Consider the following 26,710-nt stretch of genomic DNA (forward strand, 5'->3'; position numbering starts at 1 on the left):
TAAAACCACTGTAAACTGACACTAACATGCCTAGGAGGCATGCACCAAAATATTATTAGTTTTTGCCAGAGACATGTGCTTTAGTTTCTCAATCTTATTCCCTTACCATGTGTTAACTAATGAAAAGAAAAATTTTAAAGGTCATCTGACAGGCACCTGAATGTGTCAGCTTCCTTTTCTCTTAAAGGCTTATTTACTGTTGCATTTCACCAACTCTAACAATAGTCATAAACTCAATATAGATTAGGGATTCATGCAAATTAGTGGGTAAACCCACTTAAAACCTCCCGGATAGAAAACATACTGGTTTCTTCATTGTTTTCTTTTAACTGGCTTAGGATTCTCATTGTTATTAAAAATAATGTACCTCACTTTGTTAAAAAAAAAAAAATCTAAAGAAAAACAGTTTTTGCTATTGATATGAGTACTAATATTATTTAATTCTGTCAATTACCCCATGCAGTAGGTATCAACATGGCCATTTTACAAATGAAAAACTAGAGGCTCAGAATGGATAAGTAACTCAACCAAGGGGAAGAGCCAAGATTCAGACTTAGTTCAGACTGCAAAGTCTGCCTGTGTGCATTTGTGCAATGCTACTTACTACGCTCTACCGAGAGTGGCCAAGAGCTCTCGTTAGCTCCTCTCTTTGGGGTCAACTGAGTTCACTTCATTCGGTTATTTATTCAAGGCCTCCTATATTTCAAGCACCATTAATAGGTCTCAAGGCGATACATTGGATCTGGGTCTTTTCCACAGTCCAATAGAATAACAATGAGGTGTATCTCACTGAATTTTAAATAATTTTCACATGAATCTCTATGCGACAAGCCTAATGAAGCAACACACACACAAATCCATACACTCCACCACAGCAGAGCACATTAAGGCCTACATGCTGCAATAGCATGTAATCCTCATTTTTTCTTTTCTTTTTCCTGAACGAAGAAACCGTTCTCCTAAAAATATCTCAAATTCTTAAATACCTTAGTATATCCTCGGAATATAATTTGAAAGTATTGGGTACAGTCATTATCCAGTTGAAGGGCTATTGTAGTCCTTCATTGTGACTGTTCCAGGGCTTATTTTACCCAGTTGCCTATCTCCACCCACCCCTCTTTCTGGCAGTGGGGATGCTGCCCCCAGGCCTGCAATGCCAAGTGCCACCCAGACAGAAGTTGGTGGGAGAGAGGTGTCTGCAGAGACCAACTGCCAGCCCAGCACTCTGAGCACTGGAGTTTGCTGGGGAAGTCTTTGCTGAAATGTCCACTAATGTGATGTTGCCACAGCTGTGCCAGCCTAAGGCTAAGTGAGATGCTGTGTGGTTTCTACTTCCCTTCTCCTCTTCTTTACATTCAATTTGTGGTCCATGAAAGTACCAGGCATGAGCTTTGCATCCAGACAAATCTGATCTGTCTGTAGCTCTAGAGAGGATTGCCATTTGATGTTATAGCCAATCTTTCAATCCACCCGTGGTCCCTCAGGAGTCCTCTCTGAAGCCTAGGAGAATAGATCACAGTCAAGGAGGGACATGAGCTCTCCTTGAGCTCCATCACTCTAGGATTGACATTTCTCATCTAACATGACACTATACCTACGAGGATTCTCTGGACAATGGTGAAGTTAGGAAATGGCTGTCAGTATTCCAACACTGTAGCTTTTCTTTGAATAATGTTTCTTCCTAGCCTAAGAGGCAGACTTGGGAGAATTCTGGATGAGGAGTCAGATACCCCGTGCTCTGGTGCCATGTCTGCAAGCTGCATGAACTTGGGCAAATTTCTGAGCTACTTTCCATGCCTATAAATAAGGATTGAAATATTCTATTTAGCCAACCATATAAAATCTTTATATTAAATGAGATTAAAATATGTGAAAATGGCTTTGTAATTGCAAAGCACTGTATAACTCTATAGGATCATTTATATACCATTATGCAAGGAAACTCGCCAGTTTATATGAAGAATTCCCATTAAAACTTGGTATGAAATCCAACATTGCTTTCATTAACCCAGCTATTCTTCAGTTAGTTACTTTGTTCATTATTCATTTAGTATTCCCTAAGCATATATGATAAATAAAACATTGTAACAAGGGATATTAGGTTAAAAGTTATATGAGGCATGGATCTCACTTTCAAGAAACTTAAGGACTAATTATTTTAGTTATTTATTCAAGTAATTATAAAACTGTAGAAGCACTTTTTACTCTCCTTATTTAATTCACTTCAAACTAGTGTACACAGCTACCCTTTCCATTACCTCTGTGGAAAGTACTGACTGATGTCCATGGCAATTTGAACACTTGAGACTCATGGGTTATTCTAGTACATGTTTATATAATTCTGGTGACTTTAACATTTACCCAGAGTCAGTTGAATTTCTGCCCAGATCTGTTTATAAATGTTGAATTATTTTAATGATATATTAAATATTACCCAAAATCATATATTTAGGTTTGGGCTAACAGTAAATTATTACAAAATATGAAAACAATTTTACCCTTGATATTTTTTCAAGTGGATGAAGTTAGACGTGATTTAAGTATGAAAGGTGACACTGTGATAAGAAGTGGGCAGAGTCTTATTCAAAGAAAATGAGCCTTGAATCTATTTCTTATCATGGTGGATAAAAGATATATTTTCAAGGTGTTTAAATTAACATGAATTTTAAAACATTGTATAAATCATATTTATTAACACGATCAAGGATCACTTAAAATTAACTGACCTACCCACAAGCTCTCTGTATTTGATGAGAGGGCTTCTCCTTTCTAAGACCGAATACAGATAAAATGCCATGAAAGCACATAAGTTCACTGTGAAGCTCCCTAGCAGCTAGCATAGGACCTGGTAGATGCTCCAGAAATATCTGTTGCAGAATTGAAGGAAGATAGCTAAAAGAAAGAATTGTGGATTCAGAAGCATTTGCCTGAATTTTGAAAATTGGAGAAGTTAGGTTTGCCAGAGATGCAGACAGCAGAAAGAAGACTGGCGTGTCCCTTTGAGAGCAAGGGACTGTTGTCTAATGTAATGTAAGGTTTGTAGGCATATCTCAGAAAATGTTTCAGAATTCTGGGCTTGCACTTCTCGCAATTGTTGGCCTTCAACAGAGTGAGAATATCAATTTCTGTTTTTGCTGAAAGATCTCAGTTTGCAAGTTGAATGCCTATGCCTGTAAAATGTGGAAGGGCTGAAATAAAAGAGCCACATAGAAAGTATGCATACATGTTTAGATAAATTCAAGCTTTCATTAGCTTTGCCATGTCTCAGTGTTACTGAAGGCAAAAGTCAGGTTTTAAAAAGTTCTTAACCTTAAATTACAAAAAGAAGTATAACAGAATTTGTGGAATTGAATGAGTTTAAAATATATCTTTCCTTATTCCACTAGCCTAGAGCTTGAATTATTTGGCCGACTTTATAAAGTGCGCCCCTACACACACACACACAAGCACACTAATACATGTTTATTTTAAAATCTGACCAAATATGTACTTACATGCTTTGAAGTAATTTTGACTAATTCAGAATTAAAAGAAACTGGCATTGATTAAAATGAAGCAGAAGTTGAATATTTAAGTGTGAATATTTAAGCAGATGATTGTTATCACAATCTGGATTATGGGACAGTGGCAATCACGTGACCCTGCTTAACTTGGAAGGGATGGATGAGTGGTTTTCTACCCCAGTTCTGAAAGAGAGGAGAAGGCAAGTATGTGTGAACTGCTCTAAGGACTATTTGAGTGCGTAACAACTGGTAAAACGCTTAGGAATTAATGACAAGAGATTTTAAATTTGTACTTATGTTGCCATTGAAGCACATTTTTCTGTCTTAGTTTGGTTGTGAATGAGAAGATATTTGAGCAAAGGCAGTACAGCGCAGGTACAGTCACAGAGTCAGGTCAGCCATGTTCTTAGCCTGGCTCTGCCATGAACTCGCTGTCCTTGAACAAATCACTTTAACCCTCTGGACCTCAGTTTCCTCACCTTTAATTTGGGTTCAATCTGACTTCTTTTTCATGGGACTATTGTGAAAATAACAACAACAAACCATATAAAAAACTGAATACAACGTGAGGCAAATATTAAGTGTTCCCTAAACTATAACTATTAAAAGTGCCTCATGTCTTCTCCATCTTATGAAATCTCAAGCATTGGCATTAATTTAAAAACTAAAGTTTGCATTTCATTGTTGTAAAAATAACATGACTTGGTCTCAACTCATTTGGCAGAGAAAACTGACCTGAAAAGACACGGAGTTTGTTATAGACTTTATTCTATTCAATATGAATATTCATGTATTTTCCATATGTGTAGTGTTACTATTTTAAACTTTTTGGTTTTTTTTTTTTTTAATGGCTTCAGAAACACATCAATCCCCAAGAGGTGGAGGATAAAGGATTTTACGTCTTTACTTAAATCTCTGCAATTGATCCAGACGATTGTGTTATCCACTCATGTCACTCATTAAAATGACTTATAAAGACAATTGAGTTTTTTCCCCTTTACAATAATGAAAAGGGCTTTGAAATAAAAAGAGGAAGTATTGGAATCACTCAGCTGTTGCTCCATTCCAAAGCTTTGTTACCTGGTCCCCTATCCCTTTGATTTTTTTTAGAGCATGAGTTCTCAAAATACGTTATGAGTATTTCAGCATCACTTCTGTTCCTTATTAAAAATGTAGATTTCCAGACCACACCCCAATCTGTAGAATTAGAATCTCCAGAAGTATGGCCTTAGAGTCAGCATCTAAACAGGGTCCCGAGGTGATTCTCAGGCATAATTGTTTGAGAAGGGCTGCCGCACATGTGAAGGCTAAGCCGGCCTTTTTATTTCGTCTTGCATTAATGATTAAGTCTCACCCCATCAAATTTCTTCCCGTACGACATTATGTAATGCATTCCGTATTCCTACTTCCAGGGGTATCATTTGAAGTCCCTTTTGTTTTATCCGATACCCTTTTCAGTTCCCTAGCATACTTAGCTCTACCTTTCTTATCATGGATGGTTCTCCCCACCCCCACCCGGGCTTTCTAAGCAGCAGTCTTGGAACAACTCTTGGGAAATGAAAGTGAATTAACCTTCTTCAGAAAATTAATCCAGAGAGAACAAGGACTAGTAAGGAAACTCTTGTTCTCGTTTTAGAAATGGCAGGAATGTGACAAAAAATGTAGTTTCCTCTTACTATAACATGTGACAAAAGTTATTAAAAGGTGTGTGGTGACACAGTGGTCTCTATGATCAAATAATATTATAAAGCTTCAAACATTTCAAAGGTAAACATCTAAGTAGACGTTGTTTTGTTTCCTTAGACTCATTAACTTCCAAAAAGCTCTGGTTCTTCAAACATGGGGACAACATGGCTCAGGAGCTCGACAAATTGAAGTTTAAATCACAAACCCACAATTAACCAGTTTAGTGACTTATTCATGTTATTTGTTTTAAATGGACATTTCTTCATCTCTAAAATGAATAAATAATATGGATAAGTAATGGATAAATAATCCAAGTTTACTGGGATTAAATGAATAATGTAGAGGGCAAAATACAGTGCTTGCCACTTTGCAATTTATGTAACAGAAGACTATCTTCAACCCATTCTAGAACTGCGTTCTTTTGTCAGGAAAATATCTGCAGATGAGAAAAATCAACATGCATTTGGCAGCATCCTCATACACAATACAAGTGGAAGGTACTAGTCCTGAGAAAACTAAACTGTTTGCTGAACTATCTATGGATAACTTCTGTGGGTGTCAGTGACAACGTAAATGGCAAAGCCGAGATAAATATGAACTTAGAGGTATGAAATTGTTTATCCAACCGGCTATTTATAAACTCTGCTGAACCCCTTAAATTCAACATTTACAATTGCTGGAATAAGCTTGGTACTCCCTTCTCTGATTTATCGTGTACCTCTGTGCGTATACTGGGAGTGGCTTTAACTCTGGTTAGCTCTAATCTTGATTTGGAGCTAGAGATCCAGTCTTTCATTCCTAGCTCCTCTTAAATATTTCCAACAGCAATGAAATAAAACTGAAACACTGCTCTGCAAAACATCTCAAGAGATCTTACAAGTCACCTAGATAAAGGCATTTCTTAAACATAAGAACAGTTTTTACATAGGTACGATATATTGTTCTCTATTTGATGGAGGGACAAGTGTGTATATTTGCACCTAAGCATATGAAAAATAACACACAAGATTTCTCAGCTTGGATCATGTTATTATTATTATTATTATTATTATTATTTTTATTTTACTGTACCACATCTATGTACAACAGTTGAAATAATTAAATCAGAAAACATACGACCTTGGGATACACATGCTGTATCATGAGATGTCATAGGCTTGCACTTTCTGGCAGAAAAACAACTAGAGAAATCTATTGCCTGTATTTTTTTTCCTTCTTCTTCTTCTCTCTCTCTTACTTTCTAGAACTTATATCTGTTTGCTTCCAGTTGAATCTTTTGGCCAGCTATGTTTGGTGCTGGAATCCTTTTTAACCCTCTGGATGTTCAATGTTATCTTCCTGTCTCCACATATGTTTCTTTTCTGTTGTGAGTGTCTAGTTTTATACATCATTTTAAATTGTGTTATGAAGGCCTAAAATAATCCATGGGTATCTGGGTTCTAGTGACCAAACCATTTCCCACCCAGACTGTGGATAACATGAGCCCTGAAGCGGCCTCAGTGCAAACACGTGCAGCTGCTACACTTGACCTCCTGACACACAGGTTTGTTGGGAATCTGCACGCCATTCTGGAAAGTTAGGATCCCCATATTTCTAGACACTACGCATTAATTACCTCAGTCACTACAGCGAGAGGATGCCTGGATTGTCTCAGGAACAGCAAGAAGTTCAGTTTGGCTGGGAGTAGGGATCAAGCACGAGAAAATCAGGGATTAACCACAGTTCTTAGACCAGAAGGGAGGGACCGTGACACAGAAGAGAGCTGAGTGCAGATAGGAAGTAACTGATGTTCCATGGAGTTAAGTAACTCATGTAGTTACATGTCCCATAAGGACTAGAGTTAGGGTGCAGATCCAGATCTGACCCCACAGCCTCCACTGTTTGCAATGCATGAACATGATCAGAGCGCAGAGTTACTCTGGGCAAGCAGGACAGGCGGAGGCCTTGTGGGAAGTTAGGCTGGAAGGAGACCGCTGGTCACACAGGACAGAGCATCGAGAGGAAGAGCAGAGAAATGGGAAATGTGAGAAATAAATGCAGCCTTTATCATACTTTTGCTTGGATTCTCAGAATGAAGCAGAAAATGGGAAAATCTTATTTCCTTCTAACTGCCCGTCCAATTTCCAGAATGCTCTTCCTTTCCTGGCGATTAAGGAACGTGGCTACTTGCCAAGCCTAGTATCTCTTCTATTGAGCTATCCCAAGTTCTCATCCTTGGCTGAGATACAGTGAGGAGGTGTATTGATTTCAGCTCAGATTTTCATCTGGGTCATTCAACCTACATTCAGCAAGTGGCACTCTTTCACTCCTGGAGGCGGAAAGACACTGTCAGTATCTCCCTGGAGGACAGTTGACTAAGTGTGGTGAGACTGTTTGTTGGCATCCCTTCCCTTGTCTGGGTTTGTTTTACATAATACCATGTCTCAGCTCTTCAAGGAACAATGCTAGAAGCTGCCCCGGCTCCCCTCCTCATGACGTGTGAGAAGGAAACATCAGCACTTGCAAAAAATGCTGCTGCTCCAAGCTCAGTTCTCAGCAGGCAGATAATCAATTGTCCCCAATGCCCAGCTCCGCTCTCTCTCCTATTTTCCCTCTTACGCCACACGACACATGGTGACCCATGACAGAAGACACTGATAGCTTCCAGATCTCTAGGACGGGGGTTCGGGAGTGAGAAACCCCTCCTAGGACTCAGTTTCCTCAGTTCTAAGATGAAAGAATTGAGCAAGTTGATATCAAAAATTGCGTATTTCTACAATTGTGCTATTATTTCAATGACATGAACCAAAAACATCTGCACAATGTTTTTAATGGAAAATTAATAAGAGAAAATTCCAAATTAAGAACCAAGCTACTGGAATGCTATATTTTATTATCTGATATTAATTAATTGTAGGTATATAATTTTAATTCACTGAGTTTCAATTACAGCTAGGTGTAATTGATTAGGTGATTTTTGAAATTCCCTATAATTCTAAATAGTTGAAACGATATGCTTTTTTCCTAGTAATATATATTTCTATTATTCTAAAATGATAGTGATTAAAGGAATAATTTTAGAACTAAGAACAAAGAGAGTCTGTTTATATTCTATTATTTGTGTATTGGTGTCTTTTCTTAGTAAGAACAATGGCTAAACTATACAGAGAGCAATGAGAGTTTGTAGGGAATGTTTTTGTTGCTAGCATTTTCTTTGTTGCTTTATGAAAGATGAGCTACATGTGAGCTTGGTGAATTTGACATCAGGGTAGACTACAGATTGTCCATCAAAGCTGACACGTGGGTAACAGGAAAAAAAGGATACTCTCCTTTTTCAAAACATAAGTCGAAAAACATTACCAAGAGTATCTTCCCTATCACTGAAAAAAATTAAAGATATTAATATTTAACTTAAAGCAGCTATATATACATATATATTTTAATTTATTAAATTTGTCGACGTGACATTGGTTAGTAAAATTATATAGGTTTCAAGTGTATAATTCTCTAATACATCATCTGTATATTGTATTATGTGCAGCTATATTTAATTCTACAACATCCTATAACTTGCAAGCCAGTTTTTACAGTTTTCCCATTAGTACCACTATGTCACCAAATCCAATATGTTGCTAAGAAATTGGTTGAGGTGATGGAGCTATATATTAATGTCAATAAATTCTACAAACTGCACATCCTGTAGAAACTCCTTGAAAAGAGATTTTTTTCCCCCTGAAAGGAACACTATAGAGGGGAACAAAGGGACTTCAATTTGCTCACTATTAAACATCAGATTCCAAGTAAGGTACAATTTCATTGATGCCAATGTCAAATCTTCCTTGAGAAATCTCCCTTGATCAACTGGCTAAGAAGTTGTTGCCTCAAGTCTGAGAGAACAATACTACTTTAGCAAATAATATAGCTCTTTAAAATTAAGGATTATCATGATTTTCTATCTTATTCATTGCAAATCATAAGAACAGTTATTCCATAGCAAGGGTCGGTTAACTTTGAAGTTTATTCAGGAACTCAAGCATGGAAAAAGAGAGAGAAAATCTAAATCTTTAATGCATAAAACCATAGTTCCACTTTAGAACTCATAGTTTTAGCTATTTAAATGACAGTATTAATGAAAATAATAAAGCACTCAGGGGTAAACTGAGAGACATAGCTTCTGGTACGGGCTCTGTGGCAAGCTCCTGTACTCCTCAGAACTCTACTTTCTTACTTATAAAGCAAATAAACGGGACTGATCTCTAAATTCTTTCATCTCTGACACCTAGGATCAAAATCCAAATTCTAATTCAGCGATAAAAACACTGTAAACTCCCTATATAATTTATCCAAGGACAGTTTCAGTTTTGATGAGCAAAGCATTACACCATTGTTCTTGATGCTGATTAGATATGGAACACCATCTGTGAAAATAAAGCAAGTGCCAACTCAAAAAAAAAAAAAAAGGATTTAGAGGGCTTTTGATAATCTCCCATATCAATCCTGCAATAGCAGAAGCCAGACATGAGGCAGATACCACAAACATTGGTTCACATGATCCTTTTTTCAAAGCAGTTGCTCCCAGAGCCCCATTTTGCTCAAAAACACAATCCTCATCTTCCCTGTGGACAGAGAATACAGGGCATCAACCCCATGATCTAGACTGTCCTTTATAAAATGACAGAGATGCAACACTCCAGGGGACAAACAGGTTGATACCGGAATTCATGCTTTGACACATACATTGAAAACCAACAAAGCCTTGAGATTTGAATGCCAAATGTAACAAGAAAATGGATGTGGTTGCCTGCTTTTCTCAAGATCTATTATCTCATTGAATAAATTCAATCATATAAAAAAGAAACAAAAAAGAGAGAGAGAGACCCAGAAAGGAAAAGGAATTTACCCAAGATCATACAAGATCACAGCCAGGTACAAATCAGAACCCAGGACTGCTGACTTGAGTCCAGTGCTTTCCTCATCAACAAACAAAATTTTCTTTATTCAGAGAAGATGAGCTTTTTTAGAACCAACTCTATGCAGTATGATGTAATTTATAAATATTTTTTATAATGATAATGATTTTTGACAGACATCTTAAAAATTACCTTGAGTATCACAAAATGCAAAACTTCCTGGGTGAGAGAATTCTAGCAGGGAAAGACAACAACAAAAATACTTAAAATTGAGTGCTTGGGCATAGAGCACAGAGCAAGTGAGGCTAAGTTTTTAAGCCTATAATTTTGCAGAGTATCCCCAGGAGTGATTTCACATCTCAGGAACATTTTGTGATCTGACCTTTTGCAACCATTGCCTGCAGTTGACTGAATTTAAACGTTCTTTTTCCAGCTGCTTTCAAAGCCATTTTAGAAAGCTTGGTATTCCAGTAACATTGGTTCTCTGTAAAGTCTTTTCTTTAAGAAAATGTCAGTGCCTGGGTTAGATTAACCAGATCTGGCTTCAAACACAAAGTTATGCCAGACACATCGAAAGAGTGAAAAACAACAAGAAAATAACATGTTCCTTCTGACTAACATGCTTTTGTCTCCAGAAGAGGTTTCTGTCTTTTTCTTTTAGTATTAGTTTCAGGTGTATAAAACAACATAGTAATCAGACATTTATACCCCTCACAAAGTGATAACCCCAAGAGAGTCTACCACCCATCCAACACCATACATAACTATTACAATACCACTGACTATATTCCCTATGCTGTACTTTACCCATGACTATATATATATATTTATATACATATAAATATATATTTATATATATATATGATATATAAATATATATATTTAATATATATTTTTAAATATTTAAATATATATATACATATAAATATATATATATTTAATTATAGTTGACATTCAATATTATTTTATATTAGTTTCAGGTGTACAGCACAGTGGTTAGGTATTTATATAATTTATGAAGTGATTCCCCAATAAGTCTAATACCCATCTGACACTACGCATTGTTTTTACAATAATATTGACTATATTCCCCATACTGTATTTTATATCCCTGAGACTACTTTGGGAATACCAATTTGTACTTCATGATCCCTTCACCTTTTCACCCATCCCCTAACTCCCCTCTGATTTAGTAACCATCAGTTTGTTCTCTGTATCTAAGACTCTATACCTGTTTTGTTTATTCATTTATTTTGTTCTTTAGATTCCACATTTTAGTGAGATCATTAGATATTTGTCTTTCTCAGTCTGACTTATTTCACTTAGCATAATACCCTCTGGGTCCATCCTTGTTCTTGCAAATGGTTAAGATTTCATTCTTTTTTATGGTTGAGTAATATGCCATTGTGTAAATGTATCACATATTCTTTACCCATTCATCTCTTGATGGATACTTAGGTTGCTTCCATATCTTGGCTATTATAAATAGTTCTTCAGTGAACAAGGGGTGCATATATCTTATTGAATTAGTGTTTTGCATTTCTTTGTTTAGATACCCAGAAGTGGGATTGCTGGGTCATAAGCTAAATTTCAGTCCTAACAAGACGTGCACAAAGAACAGAACTAAACACTCTTGGTAGGGATATACACTAATGTAAAATTTTTGGAAAATAATCTGAAAGTATATAAAAAAACATATTTTACTCCTAGATATCTGGAATGAGCACTGCAGGGAAAAAAAAGTTATTTTAAAAATATTGCTTTCAATTGGCATCAAACTTTCCTCAAGGTTTTTTTTTTTTTTTTTTTTTTTTTTTTTTTTTTTTTTTTTTGCATTTGGCTGTTAGAAATGGGGGATGAAGGAAACAGGAAAGAACAGCAGAAAAAGCTAAGCACGATTTACTTCAACCAAAGGAGGAGAGCTTCCAGGAGGTTCTGGAACAAACTGCACCATCTTGAGGCAAAAGCAGCCATTGTTCATTCTCTGTAGGCTGAGGTGGAGTGGCCTTAATCACCTAGTTAAGATGGTTCCATTTAGGCCAAAGGCAACTTTCCATAAAAGTGGGCTGTTAGCAGCCAACCCTTGTACCACCGGGCGAATGGGTTGCATGAGCTCAGAGAAGGGCACGGGAAGGAGTGGATATTAACAATGTCCACACCTAGGATTGTGGTGTCAGATTGGCTGGGTTCAAAAATGCTTGTCCTGTCACTAACTGGCTGTGTGATTTGGAGAATGTTTCTTAACTCTCTGAGTGGCAAATTCCTTACTAGAATTCACCTCATAGGACTATTGTGAACACAAAAAGAGTTAAGGCATATAATGTGCTTGCTATTAATTCCTGACTCATAGTGAAAGTTCCATTAATATCAATTATTACAAAGTAGTGTAATCTTTGTAATGTAATTAATACCATTCTGTTGCATTTAAGCATAGGAGAAATGTTACTAAATATTCAAAAGAGAACTAAAGTTAAAAAGAGTCTTAGAATTTATCCATATCAACCAATTCTATCCTCTTAAAGATTAAGCAGTTGAGATTCATCAAAAAAGATGAGTATTTTATCTTAGGAGACAAAGCTATCTAGTGGCCGACCCAAGACGCCTACCTCCCAAACCAGTGCTCCTCCTGGAGTTAAACAGCCTGTTCATTTTGAGCCGGTATTTAGGATCATAGACATGAAGCAAAACAGTGGAAAGTTAAGTAATTACTGAATGTGGTTAATATAGAAAGCTGATTTGGGTAACTGGGATCCCTGATTGAAAAAAAAAAAAAATCCTTCCATTTCTTCTTGAACCTTATATAATACACTTATTACTTTTAGGAGGATGGAAATTCATTTGTCTGGAACACCAGCTGTCTGACTCAACAAACTAGAGTTTTTCTCTTAGAGAATAGCTTTAGACAACAGGAAGCTTAATATTTTCATCCAGACACTAGTGGTTTCTCTAGGTTCACAGAGTGAACCTAGGTATTTATTAATATATCAGTTCTCTGCACTCCTTTACTGAAAAATAAAAGATCTGTATTAGTTACTAGCTTCTCTGCCTTCCTTGCCCTCTAAAAAATCCACCACAGATTCTTACCTCAATGTGGCCTTTTGTAATACAATTCATTATTTTGAGCCCATCATCAAATTCCAACAATGCAGCTAATAAATTCACCAGGGAATTATATAAATAAAACAACTCTGGCTCAGAAATCTAAAGTTGAAGATACAAATGAATGTATTTTCCACTTTGATCCACCCAAGGGGAATGCAATTTCCCAGCATAATTAAATCTAACTCCCACAAACATCTGACTAGATACTAAAAGATGTTTTTATATAAGTGCAGAATACTTCATGGTTGCAGAAATTATAAAGGATCCAGTCCTAGGATTCAAGAACCAGTGACATTAACAAGGTGGAAAGACTTGGATAAGTTATTTAAATTCTCCCAGTAAAATTGGGATACCATACCTATTGCTAAGGCTGTTGTGAAAATCACATTTGCTAACGGTAGGGAAAGTGTTTTGTAATCTTTCAGAGACAATGTATAAATGAGGTGGTACTTGCAGCTTCCTAAGGACAGGTGTTTTGCAAAACAGCTTCATGACATTAGTAGATAAGCTTAGTATATTTTAGCCTTTTTTAACGGGTTACCTGTAACAGTCAGGGATAACAGTAAAGCAGTCAGTCTTCTTGTTTATATGACCATCAGTATATCCATGAACACTATTAATATCACAGATTTTTGTCATAAAAATTATCTATTTTCTGTTCAACTTGCACTCTGAAGTACAGACTACATATCAGCATGGCTTGGGAGTCAAAGGCAACAAAATACCCTTTCATGTGTGGTTACTCCTGGCTTAGAGTATTATTGTGGTAGCAGCAGCTCTCCTGACTTACCTCTTTCGGAAGTCCCATTTCAGGAGAAATTTTAAAATGTCAATTCATATTCCATTCTTAGCTCTCATGGCTCTAAGTTGTTTACTGGAAATATTTTCAGCAGCTCAGAATAGAAATACCAGTAAGGAGCACATACAATAATATAGTTCTATCTGTTTCTGTCCACTTCAATAAGAAAATTTGACTGGTGTAATAGAAGTATTAGTGGAAATCTGAGAAATCCTAGGAAAGATGGTAGTCATTTACCTCCAGCCAACCATAGGTAAGTGCTAGCTGAGGAAGCATTTTATGCTCCTTGGAATAAGACATTCAAACTGAGTTGTCACAGTTGTAATCCCAAGGCCACAGGGAAGGAGTCAATATGTTGTATATTTTGCCCTTCTGGCATAGAAATAATGAGACTGTAGTTAACAGAAAAAATGAATAGAAATCCTATTTGTGACCTGCAGAAAGAAGCAAGATTTCCCAACAGGAAAAGCATATTCCGTATGTCGGTAAAGAGTCCCCAGAACATGGAATCTTTCGCCATGGGCAGCCACAATCCCTCTTGCCTTATATTTTCTTGACACATTAAACAGGAATTTCCAGCCTTTAGAAGTATTACAAAGACAAGATTCCATTCTGACTTCCTCCTCCTTTATTCATTCTGTGTTATTTGGTTGGCAAAATTGGGATACTTGACCACTTAGGTGTTTTCTTATTGGATGGATCTAATAATCTCTTGCATCTGTTACGCATTTGGTAAACTCTCTTGAGTCAAGGCATGGATTAATTTTTAGAAGTTAATCTAAAAGCTTGTCTCATTCAGTCTCTCCTTTAGGTACTCAATAAGTGCCAGCCAGCTATTCTAAGCAAGTATGTTGCCCTTGAACGCTTACCTGTCCTTCTGATTGTTAATATCAAAGGTTAGATGTGGATGAGAAAGAGTCAGAATCCCATCTGTGACTACAGACTTATCTTCCAAACCAATACTACTAGCAATAACGATTATATTTGAACTCTATCTGTTGAATTTATGAATGTGTCTCACAAATTGTTCCAAAATCAGGAAGAGAGAAATGCTATTTAATGTTTATAACTCAAAATCCAGAAACCTCTGCTCAACATGACTGATCTTCAGAGAAATGAAAATAAAAACCACATTGAGATAGCACCTCACCCCCCTCAGAATGGCTATCATCAATAAATCAACAAACAAGTGTTGGTGAGGATGTGGAGGAAAGTGAACCCTTGTGCACTGTTGGTAGGATTGCAGATTGGTGCAGCCACTATGGAAAACAGTATGTAAATTACTCGAAAAATAGAACTACCTTATGACCCAGCAATCCTTGCAAGAATTGTGGACTCCAGCTCTGCTTCTAGGGAATGGAACTTGAAGTAGCCCTGTTTGTCACCACAATTCTATGCTCTCTTTCTTCAGTGGGCATGTCAGAGGGAGACTTTAAAAGATAAATTTAGCCTGGAAAATATGTTAAATTATACTTTTTATTTTTTGTCGAATTTTCCCCAATTGCTATCTTATTCTTTTTCAACATATGAGCTTAAACAATCAACAGATGAAATAAAAATGGTACAATTTTGAGATGAAAACACACGTATTAGACTTGACCTGAAAGACCTCAATGGTTCTGTTTCAGCAGCCAAGCCCTTTGTTCTCTTCTCTCACTAATTGGATCTGGCTGAGAAACTGAAATCACCAATCAATTCTTTAATAAGCATAACACTGTCACTCTGATGTAGTGGTTTCCCTTCTCTGTTTTCTTCCTGGCAAGCAGTTAAGATTGCTAACAGCTCACTGTGACCTTATATTCACATTGCCAGAGTTCAGCAAGGTATCCAGTAAAAATATTTCCAGGAGCAATACTTTCTAAAGTAAAAGTTTAATAGTTTAAAAGCCCATGTTGATCTCCACCTTGGTCTTAAATGCTTTTGGTGTACAGTTCACCCAGGGTTTTCTTCATGGCTTTCTGAGCTAAGTTATTTATTCATTTAACAAATAACTGTTGAACTCCTTCTCTATATCAGACAGTGTACTAGGTGCCGAGAGTAAAATCAGTGAGCAAAGTAGGCTAATTAGAATCTAGAGTGTGATCCAATATTCACACCAATTATATACCTTCCATTATGGCCAGCTCTATGACACTCTGAGGTGCTGTGAGATCTTACTGGGGATATTGGATCTAGTAAGGGCTTCTCTGATGATGGGATCAACTAATTGATATCTAAGAAACAACAGAGTTAATAAAGTAAAAATGAGGATATTAGCCTTTGAGCTAAGAGCATCAGCATGTGAAAAGATCCTAAGGTAGGACGTGACCAGGGCAGAAAAAGAACTCTAAGAGCCCCAGCTGGAGTGTGAAGAAATACTATGTAAGATGTGGCTGGAGATGCAGTCAGAGAAAAGAACATACAAAGTTTTATAGGAAAAGCTAAAGAATTTTAGTGTGCCCTGATATCAATGGGCAATTATGGAAGGGTTTTGAGGTGTGTATATGTGTGTGACATGATCAGAGCAGCAGAGAGTATTTTGGAAATCTGAGGTAATATACGGCAAATGAAAACAAAACAATGATCAAGATCCCTTGGGAGAGAAGAAAGTAAATCCAATTGGGTGGACATCAAATGGGGAGATTATAAGTGGTATGAGACACGGCTGGGATGGTGCAGTATGGATCAGGGCAGAATGGACTAGAATCATGTGTGAAGCAGTATTGATTTTTATACCGAAGAACTTGAAGGGAATGAGCAGAGAGTCACCCTAGAAAGATTAATTTAGACCATCATTGCCCGACTGAGCTTTCCACGATGAAATAACTTTTCTATAATCTGTACTAACACCATAGAGTAGTCACTCACCACATGTATTTACTGAACACTTGACATGCAGCTTGATCAATGGAGGATTATTTCATTTTAAGTATTATTTATATTTAAGTTATTTCATTTTAACTTTTAAGATAGCTACCATCTTAGCACACCACCTAGTCACACTATAGAATAAGTGTGTGTGAAAGTGTGGTTGTGGGAGCAGGTGGTTACAAAAGGAGTGGGGAGAGGAGTGAGGGACCTGGGAGAGATATGATGCCAGGAAAAATAAAAGACAGAAAAACTATGGAAGCATGAAATGAAAATATTTAATTTACTTCGTCTAAGGCTTAGAGAACATGGGTCATGAGAGAAAGATCTAGATAAAATTCAAATTACAGACAGCCTTGCATGCCAGGCTAAGGAGTTTGAACTTTCTTTGTAGAGGAGGACAGATTTCTAAGTTTGGTGAAGACTGGCATCATTTAATCAGAACTTCTAGAAATGTGCTTGCCAGAAACGTCATCTAAGCATTGTATGAAAGATACATGAGCATGTGTGTGTTTTATGAGAGTCCATGTGCCACTGGTTTGTGATGCTATATCCATGTGTTTCTTAGCCTAAGGACTCTTTGAGGCCAAGGATTACAGTTTTAGCTTCATCTTCCCCTCTCTTGACATCACTGGAAGAATATTGACGTAGTTCCAGAAGAGTTAATGACAGCCTGAACCACCACCAGGAATGCTAGGCGGTGATATGGGGGTGGCATGCATACAAGTTAGCAACTGATTAAACACGAAAGTCTTGTCTCCCCCACAAGGTTCTAGACTCCTAATTTCAGGGACTGGGATTCTGTCCAAAGACTTGGTGTTCTATTCCTTCTTTTGGGCACATAACAAACCTTGAAGAAAGCTTGATGCCAACTGAAAGGCAATATTTTTAAAAAACCTTATTTTCTCCCCCCTGCGGTGTTTATTCCAGATATCTAGGAGTAAAACATATTTTTATATACTTCCAGATTATTTTCTGAAAACTCTCCACCAGCGTGTACTCCTACCAAGAGTGTGTAGTTCTGCTTTCCGTCCACATCTTGTCAGGACTGAAAATTATGTTTACTCCCCCCCCACCACCAATTTGATAGTATTATAATGAACCATTATTATTTCACTTCGGATTTCTCTGATGACTACTGAAGTTGAGATTCTTTTCATATATTTAGTATCCATGAATGGCCCATATTTTTTAGCCTAGTTTAAAAGGTGGGTTTCTTTCCTCAATAATTAATGAGAATTCTTTATACATCCGTGATATTAGCCTTTGACTTCTTATTTATTTTGGAAGTATTTTATTCAAGCGTGGTATTTTGCCTTTTAAAATTATTTACAACACAATATTTATGATATAGATGCTCTAAGTTTTAGATGATAAACCTGCGATTTTTTTCCCTTTGTAGCTTCCATGTTTTATGTGAGCTGGACAAAGTCTTGTCCACACTCTATATTATAAAAGCATTTTCCAATACTTTTTCCTTGTGTAGTATTTGTATTCACGCTTAAATTTGGATCGTTGGTTGCTCTTAGATTTATTTTTGTGTATTAGGTAAGGTACAGGTCTAATTTCAGAAAACAACTTCCATAAATGAAAATGCGACCAATCGACTACTTTGCCTGCCTGCAGTCACAATGGGTTCTGCCTCAGATTCAACAGGTGAATCAGCAGTGATAAAGGCAGATGTAGTGCACTGTCTCAGCAGATCACTCTGTGTATCTGCTTTGTAGTCAGAGAGAACGTAATCTTGTTTCCATTTAACCATTTAATTTAGAATCAGTTTGTGACGTTCCACAGGTCTTAACCTCTATGTTTCCTAATACAGTACTCTACTTATGCTTTCAGAGTTAACCTAGAGAACAACATATACTCTATTCATTATATTCTAGTGGAGTAAGAATCATAAGAGAGGAACAAAGTGAAGTGATAGCTTCTCACCACCCTGACAAAGTGATTAGGATGTTTGGAGATAAGATATGCAAACCGTTCAGCCCAATGTCTACACAGAGTAGGGCCACATTACTGGCAAATAATTATTTTTATTACTTCAGATGTTCAATAGAGGGGAAGACTTCTCTATCTTGGCATATTTAAGTTTTTAAGGAGAGATAGTTTCATCAATGAAATAAGAGCCTCAACACACTAATAAATCTGAATTTTAAAGCTTTCATATGATTTAATTACACTAAAGAAAGAATAACTGGAGTTCATTGTTCACTGATATTGATGGTCTTCTCCTGAAACGAGATACAAGCTTACAAAAAATAAAGAAAGAATGGACATGTATGAGTGTTATTCAAATTATATGTCTTCTCTCCTCAGTCAAAGCCTGGGTCTATTATAGTCTAAATTAGGACAAAAGCAGGGACCAGACTAATTTACAAAATGCTATAACTTTAGATATTTATGTTTGAATAAGTCAATAGAATAAATGTAAAGGGGCTGAAACAACCATCCTTGACTGGGTTGACATTTAAACCTTTGAGCTGGGAGAATCACTGATGCGACACCTTCACAGGATTTGATTTTATAGGCTCCTCTGCCCAACAATTTTTAAAAATATGAAAAGTGACGTGGCCCTAGAGACAAGACAGGCATCAGACTGTCACTGCGAAGCTGCTTTGCTTTTAAATGGCCTGTTCCCAAGTTTGAATCTGTAATCTAGTGGTAGAAAAGCTTTGGAGCTCCTAACGAAGATGGAGGATGCTCAGAACCTATTACCTTAACATAGAAATCCATAGATAAATAGGCAAGGGGAGTTTAAATTCTCACCTAAAGGGAAGAGGAGAATGGAATCAAGATAATTATCTTGTTAACTTGAGGCGAAATCCAAGTTCACCTTTAAGAGAGTCAGATCATTGCTGCCGAAGTGTAGGTCCTCATTCATCTACATGATGAGTAAAAACAAGATACCAAAATTGTCTAGATTTAAAACACTATAATTTGGAATGTTTCATTTAACACATTTAAAATATGCACAAAACTCTAAGGGACTTGGAAAATAGACAGAAAAAGGACCCCCTGAGTATTATTATTTTAAACGAAAACCTCTTTCTTAGTTTTTTTCCTAGCTTGCATTTACCTCTGGTATTCAGATAAAAGAAACGGGGCAGGGGGTGGGGTGGGGTGTGGACATTAATATGGATCATTTCAAATCAAATATCTTTACTCCACAATCATAGCTTGTGTATATTATATTCTAAATTAGAACAAAAGCCGGGACCAAACTAATTTATAAAATGCTTTGACTTTAAACAGCTGAAGTCCAGATAAATCAACACAAAGAAGCATAACGTCAGGGAACTAATCAAAATCTAGTTATCATCAATAAGAAATTCGTACCTTTAAGTTTTAAGGGATAATCCCTAAATAACTTCTGCTTATTGATCTCTGAGATGGAACTGATGTTCCATTGAAAGCTAAATTCCCCAGTGACTAGTGTCTGGGTCATTGTCACTGCCTTAACCCAGGTCTGACTCAACAAGTAATAGTAATAGTCCATTAATCCACCAAAGGGCAGTGTTAGGAGGTACTCCTAACCTCATTTAGGAAATACTGCCAAGGAGAGTCCTGACTCCCTCAAAGAGGAGCCAATGAGGGTTTTCTGTCTCAATAGCTTGGAAGGGTGTGGAGTAAAGCTCAAGAGTGGGAGGAAGAACTGGACTGAGTAGGAATAACTCATCCTGCTAAGTCAATCTCTGCATGAGGCTTCTAACGTACCTTATTTTCAAATCAGATCTAAATCAGCCAAGTAAGTTGAGAAACATGGGCATGAAGCCAAAGAAATAAAATGAAACGCATGATTGGGATTTCATTCTCCATGCCTTTAGGACAAATTATAATTTAGTAAAGAAAAAAGAAGCAGTATTGGAAAACTGGTCTCTCATGTGTTCAGCTCATATTGCAAGAGCAGATAAAGTCTTTGAAACTGATATTTTTCTAAGAGTATAAAGAAAACATAAATACATAGTAACTGGGATATGTCTCCATAGCATACTTTCTAAATTCAAAATTTAAATTCCCTACAATTTTACTTGGAATCACATAAAATGAAGGACATGGAATTTTAAAAGCAACACATGGATCCTGATTATAAAAAAAAAAAAAAGACACTTCAAATTGTGTCACATTACATTGTTCTCATGCATAGCTATATGGTTATTCTTTGATTCTTTTATTACTCTACTCTCTGAATTATTTACATAAACTCTTTTTTCCCCACATATATTCTATAACATAGCTTCTTGCTTTTTTTGGTCTTTTTTCTTTATGTTTAAATTTATAAATGTATTCATTCATTTGATTGCTTATTCAACTAATGTCACTGAATACCTATTTAGAATCAAGCAGGGTGTTGATTACTGGTAGTGCAATTACGGTCTAAAAGAGGCACCGTTTGTGGACTCACGCAGATGAAGTCTCATAGGGGAGACATATTACAAAATAACCACATGAATGAGAAATTACAAATTGAAGTAACTGCTATGAAGGAAAAATCATATGATTCAATAAAAACAAGAGAAAAAAATGTCTTTGCATAGGAATTTCATTATAAACTGAGTAAACTAGTCATTGACTAGCGTCAAGCACCAGGAGAGTCTTCTCTCTGGTTTGTATGGAGACAGGACCTGAGAATACAATGAGTGTTTCAAATCTTAGGATTCATTTTAAGGAAGAGAAACACCGTGTACAAACACTGTTCCTCTCACTTCCCACCAAACAAAGAAATTTATATTGTGTATATTAAGTAGGCAGAAAAGTCACCATCAAAAATCACTTAAAAGAAGAAAATATGATCCATATGCTGAAAAATGTTTCCTTCTATCTAGTAGTCACGTTGCCTTTAAAAGGATCAGACTTCAGTTTAGGTTGGATTTTGCCTTTTATTTTTATTTTTGTTTTTAACCCAAGTGGGTGGAAGATAGTGTCGAACCTACCCGTCTAGAACTTTCAATTTAAATGTGTGAATATGAACGTTGAATATAAGCTTTATTTCAAATGCTTTCCCATTTCTGAGAAGGGGGTTGCATGATGTTATCTTTGTTCTGTTCCAGGAGATTACGTGGTCATGTCAGTCTACTTTGACCTGAGCAGAAGAATGGGGTACTTCACCATCCAGACCTACATCCCCTGCACACTCATCGTTGTTCTATCCTGGGTGTCTTTCTGGATCAACAAGGATGCAGTTCCAGCCAGAACTTCTTTAGGTGAGACACGTTTCTCTGTGTTGTAGTGTCCCCAGGTAAGTACCCAATGCAAGTCATCTTTATTCTGCTTTCTAAACTGATTTGTTTGTAATTCAGTCAAAAGTTACATTAAAATAGCATTTGTTTCATTTTAAAGAAAACTAGCATATTAAAAAAAAAAAAAAACCTGTGTTCAGAGTTTCCTAACTCTATTTTCCTTAATTACCTCAATAGGCTGTTTTTTTTTTTTTTAGTAAATTGTGTTAATACATTTAAGTTAACAAGAACAACAAAAAGCCTCTAATTTCAACAGATTTTTTTCTTTGTTTTGGTCTCTGGGCAGTTATATGACAGAGCTGCTCTCGCCAGCTCATGAGAGCTGATCGTTTATCCTTTTCTAAAGATTTGTCTAGAAATGTCACATTGGCAGCCTGACATGAGCCAAAGTGAAAGTAGTAACACCATGGAAACTGGCAAATGCTAAACATCACAGCCTTCATTTTTTTCTAGAGTCAACTGTTACACATTCATCAGCATACCACTGGCTATTAATTAATTCCAACATACACAATTATCACAATGATATTTGAAGCCATATATACATATTAATTTGCTTTTTATAGAAGGGTCATTAAAAAGATTATTTTGGGAAAAATAATTACCTGTGAAAGTTTGGGAACCCATCCCCACACTTTTAAGATTATTTACAGTTTGCTGAATCTATTGTATATGGTGATATTTATCTCATATTTTCACATAAGACCTCTGACAAAATGACCTGTACCAGGCTCCTAAAACTGAAGACAAAAGTGATTCCTGGGGGTGGGGGGTGGGGGAGGAGGGATTGGACATCATTTATATATCTGTCCTCTTCCAAACCTAACTTAGCCTCCCATCTGTTTCAAAATAGTTATTTTGATTTTTTTGTTGTTGTTCTATGTAGTACTCTATGTTACAAGTCCTATTCAACAATTATAATCACTTGTCTAAAGCTACATGCTAAAACAAACCAAAACTATGTTGAGCCTATTACCTTAGGAGGATTAATTGTCACTGTGAGCAGAATGTGTCGCATTAGATGCTATGACTGTCTCTCACATTAGCATGTAAATGTCTTTTTCATTCCCAGTATGGTTCCTGGCACATAGCTGGTAGCTCAATGATTATTCAAATAATGTCTGCACTTATGAATGGATAGAACGTATGGGTTGGTGCATTCCAGTTTATCCATCCCACAAATATTTTAAGGGAAAGAGTTCAAATCCATTTCTTAAAGTCCAAACTCCTGATGGTCAAAATCCCTCGTCGAGCCACTCTGATAGCTCATTTCAAGCACTGATTAAATGAGTGCTCGCTGGCAAATGGCCATGATGGGAGAAGAGATCGAGGTAAGTGAACTGAGGAATGAGGAATGAGGAGTGAGGGAGAGACCCCCGAACAAATTGCAGGTATGTGCTCCTGTTTGCTGATCACTGACTACAAGTCAAGCATGTTCTATACAGTCCCCAGGCCTTTTCTACTTTTCACAACAACAGCATGTAGAAGCGGTTGTAATGATTATAAAAATTATCACATGTTTTAGAGTTAGGGAAGCAGAGGTGCTGCAAGGTTAAATAACATTTGTGAGGCAATAAACGTCTGTGGGTGTAGTGAATGAATTCCAATCATGCTTCCTTTCCTATTATGAGGTGGCATATCAAGTCCCACAAAAAGTTCAGTCCCAGCAGTGACTCAGTTACTTGCTGATTTGGTCACATGACCCATGTTACTGTGCCTCTCTTCAGGTATCACCACCGTCCTGACAATGACTACCCTCAGCACCATCGCCCGGAAGTCACTCCCCAAGGTTTCCTATGTCACAGCAATGGATCTCTTTGTGTCTGTCTGCTTCATATTTGTCTTCTCTGCTTTGGTGGAGTATGGAACCCTGCATTATTTTGTCAGCAACCGGAAACCAAGCAAGGACAAAGACAAAAAGAAGAAAAACCCTGTATGTATCATTTCCCATGGAGACCATTTTTTGCAGAGAGACCACCTGCTTTTGTTTCGGGTTAGTCTTGCTTAGCCTATCTGCAGGTTAAGCCTCAATCCCTTTGGGTTCCAAGATGGAAAATGAATGTGTGACTTTGACCAGGTTATACGGATTTGTTATGGTCATTAATTGCTGAAGAGAGACCTGATTCACTTAGTCAGGCTCTTCCTCTATTCATTTCATGGGGAGTGCAACCATTGCTGAGAAATGCACCCATTTTCTAGTTGCTATTAGTCTAGGTTTCAGTAATTTTCGTCTTTCTGCCCCTTTATTATAATATTGTGAATTTATTGATATTTTGAGTTAAAAATTTCATCCAAAGCTTTCCACTAGGAAGCCACAAGATTCTTGAAATATCAAGAATCACCACACTTTTGCAAATAATTGTGTGTGTGTGTGTGTATATATATATGTGTGTGCGTGTGTGTGTGTGTGTGTGTGTGTGTGTGTGTGCTGCCCCCAGAGGACTTGTACTGGTTTCATACTCAAAATGTATCTTTTTGTTTCAAAAGAAATGGTTCATCTATTGCTTGGGCAACTTATTTAGCCTCTCCATGTCATCATTTTCTCATATATAAAATTAGTATTGCAAAAAACACGTATCTCATGGGGCTGTTGTGAGAAATAAATGTGGTGACAGAGGTAAAAAGCATTACCTAGCACCTTACGTGAGTCTTTACCACTAACAGCTGCTGAGGATGGTAGGCGTTGAAGATTTACACAGTTAGCAACTGGGATTGATTTCAGTGATTTGGAAACAGGGAGGATGACGTCACCTTGCCACCAAGCTTTAAAGAGGGATGATGAAGCACAAATTTGAATGTCGAAAGCAATTGTTATTTATTGTTAATGTTGAAGAGAGCATGTAGCTACCCATTCACCATCCTAAACACAGTGTCTGGCTCAGAGAAGGCTCCAGGAAGGTTAAGGTCCATTCCCTTCTAAGACAGGGGCAAAGGAATCCACCCAATGTATAGCCGTTCCAATCTCCTGCTTAAGGGACATGAGGACTATGATAGTGGCTAGCTATCTGACCCACAGACTTGGGGGGCCTGAATTATAATGAGGGTAACTAGATGATTCTAGCTTGTAACCTGATAGATCTCCAGGAATCCCAGTGAAATTCCATAAACGGCATGTTTATTTGAATATAAGAATTTATAACAGGAAGAGAAAGAAGCATCGTTAGTCTTCATGATTAATACAAAATAACTGCTTATCTTAAATTTCCCAAATATCCACTATGCTTTGCGCAATACTTTCTTTTCCTGTCTGTTCTGCCTTTCTCTGCCTTTGCATTTTTTCTATCCTTTACTTTCCTTATTGTGTTGTTTTTAGTTTTCTCCCCCTCCTTCACTTTCCATTATATGTTCCTCCAAGAAGATGGTTCTATTGATACTCAGCATTATCACCTGGCAGCAGTAACAAGGGTATGAAGACTGGCTTTCAAACAAGTCTGAAGAGTCCTCTGGAAAAAGCCCTTTGTCCCTCTCTTAATAGCTAGGTCACTGCAGAGTGGATTTCAGAAATAGAAACTCTTGAATTCCTTAATGCAGGGTCTTGAAGATGGCAGAAGAAGACAGGAGGAAGAAATGGGATTAAAGAAACTGAGAAAACAAAATGACCTGAGAATCTCATGCATTTCCTCCTTTTAAGCCAATTAGATGATTTATCAGAACAAGCAAGACCCTAAGGTGTAAATGAGCGTCTGGATTTTCGTTTTCTCATTTAACATGGCCTTTGGTTCATTATGTCTGGATTCACCTGTTAAGGCTTTCTTGATGATAATTAGAAAATAGAGTCACAGTATTTCTATACAGAGAAATCAGGAAATACAGGCAGATTCCTCACAAATGAACAACACTGGCTTTTGCAATTAGATAACTGTGAATTAATTTATTGAAGATTTCACTAGCAATCACCAAATTCCCTTTTCCAACTTTAGGCATATACTTTGCTCCAAGTTCAGTACTTTTGTGTTTCTAATTTCAGTTCATTTCACTTACTATGTTTTCAAAATGTATTTTTAATTTATCTTATTTTGTCTCTCTCTTTTTTTTAAATTTTTTCCCTTATTTTAATAAAAAAATGCAATTCTCTTTTCTGTCTACAAACCCAAAGCTTCTTCGGATGTTTTCCTTCAAGGTATAACGTTTTTGGAATGGAAATTCACTGCATGCAACTGCTGAATTTAAGTATTAATGCTTACATGGTGTTTTGTTTGTTTTTATGAATAGATATTTAAGCATTCTACTAGAGATGACACAGTTAAGATGAAGCAAGTTCTGATATATTTCTAGGATTGATTCAGCAACCCTTGACTAATTCAGAGGTTTTGACCTGGTATGAAACTATAAAGCTATAAGCTCTATGAGATGCCAGTAGTAAAGAGACAGCCTCTTTAAACATCAAAGCTAAAATTTACCCTCTCTTCTCAGATAAAAATGGAACCCAATTTCACTACCCACATCTTCCATATACCATATATACCACACATGCCCTTAAAATTTAGTTCTGTAAAACCTAATTCAAAATATGATGGCTTTTAGATAAGTAAATTTAATAACCTCCATTTATCAAAAATCTACCAGTCAGTTCTGTAAAAATAATACTCTCTTTGAAATGCTTTAAGTTGAAACACTCATCCCTTCCTTCTAGGGTGATCCAGA

At 36.7% G+C, this 26,710-nt stretch overlaps 1 protein-coding gene across 2 annotated transcripts in view; it reads left to right on the top strand.

Moving 5' to 3' along the window:
• Nucleotides 1-26,710, top strand: part of GABRG2 (gamma-aminobutyric acid type A receptor subunit gamma2) — a 76,545-nt gene that overhangs the window by 46,499 nt on the left and 3,336 nt on the right. Inside the window, exons 7-9 of one of the 2 annotated variants that reach the window (XM_033096708.1) lie at nt 21,878-22,030; nt 23,794-23,999; nt 26,163-26,186. In XM_033096708.1, coding sequence (XP_032952599.1) covers nt 21,878-22,030; nt 23,794-23,999; nt 26,163-26,186 — 383 coding nt within the window. The remainder of the gene's footprint in view (nt 1-21,877; nt 22,031-23,793; nt 24,000-26,162; nt 26,187-26,710) is intronic. The other variant, XM_033096709.1, reaches the window with a different exon arrangement.

This window comes from Rhinolophus ferrumequinum, chromosome 24 (assembly GCF_004115265.2).
Source record: "Rhinolophus ferrumequinum isolate MPI-CBG mRhiFer1 chromosome 24, mRhiFer1_v1.p, whole genome shotgun sequence".
NCBI classification, from domain to species: Eukaryota; Metazoa; Chordata; class Mammalia; order Chiroptera; family Rhinolophidae; genus Rhinolophus; species Rhinolophus ferrumequinum.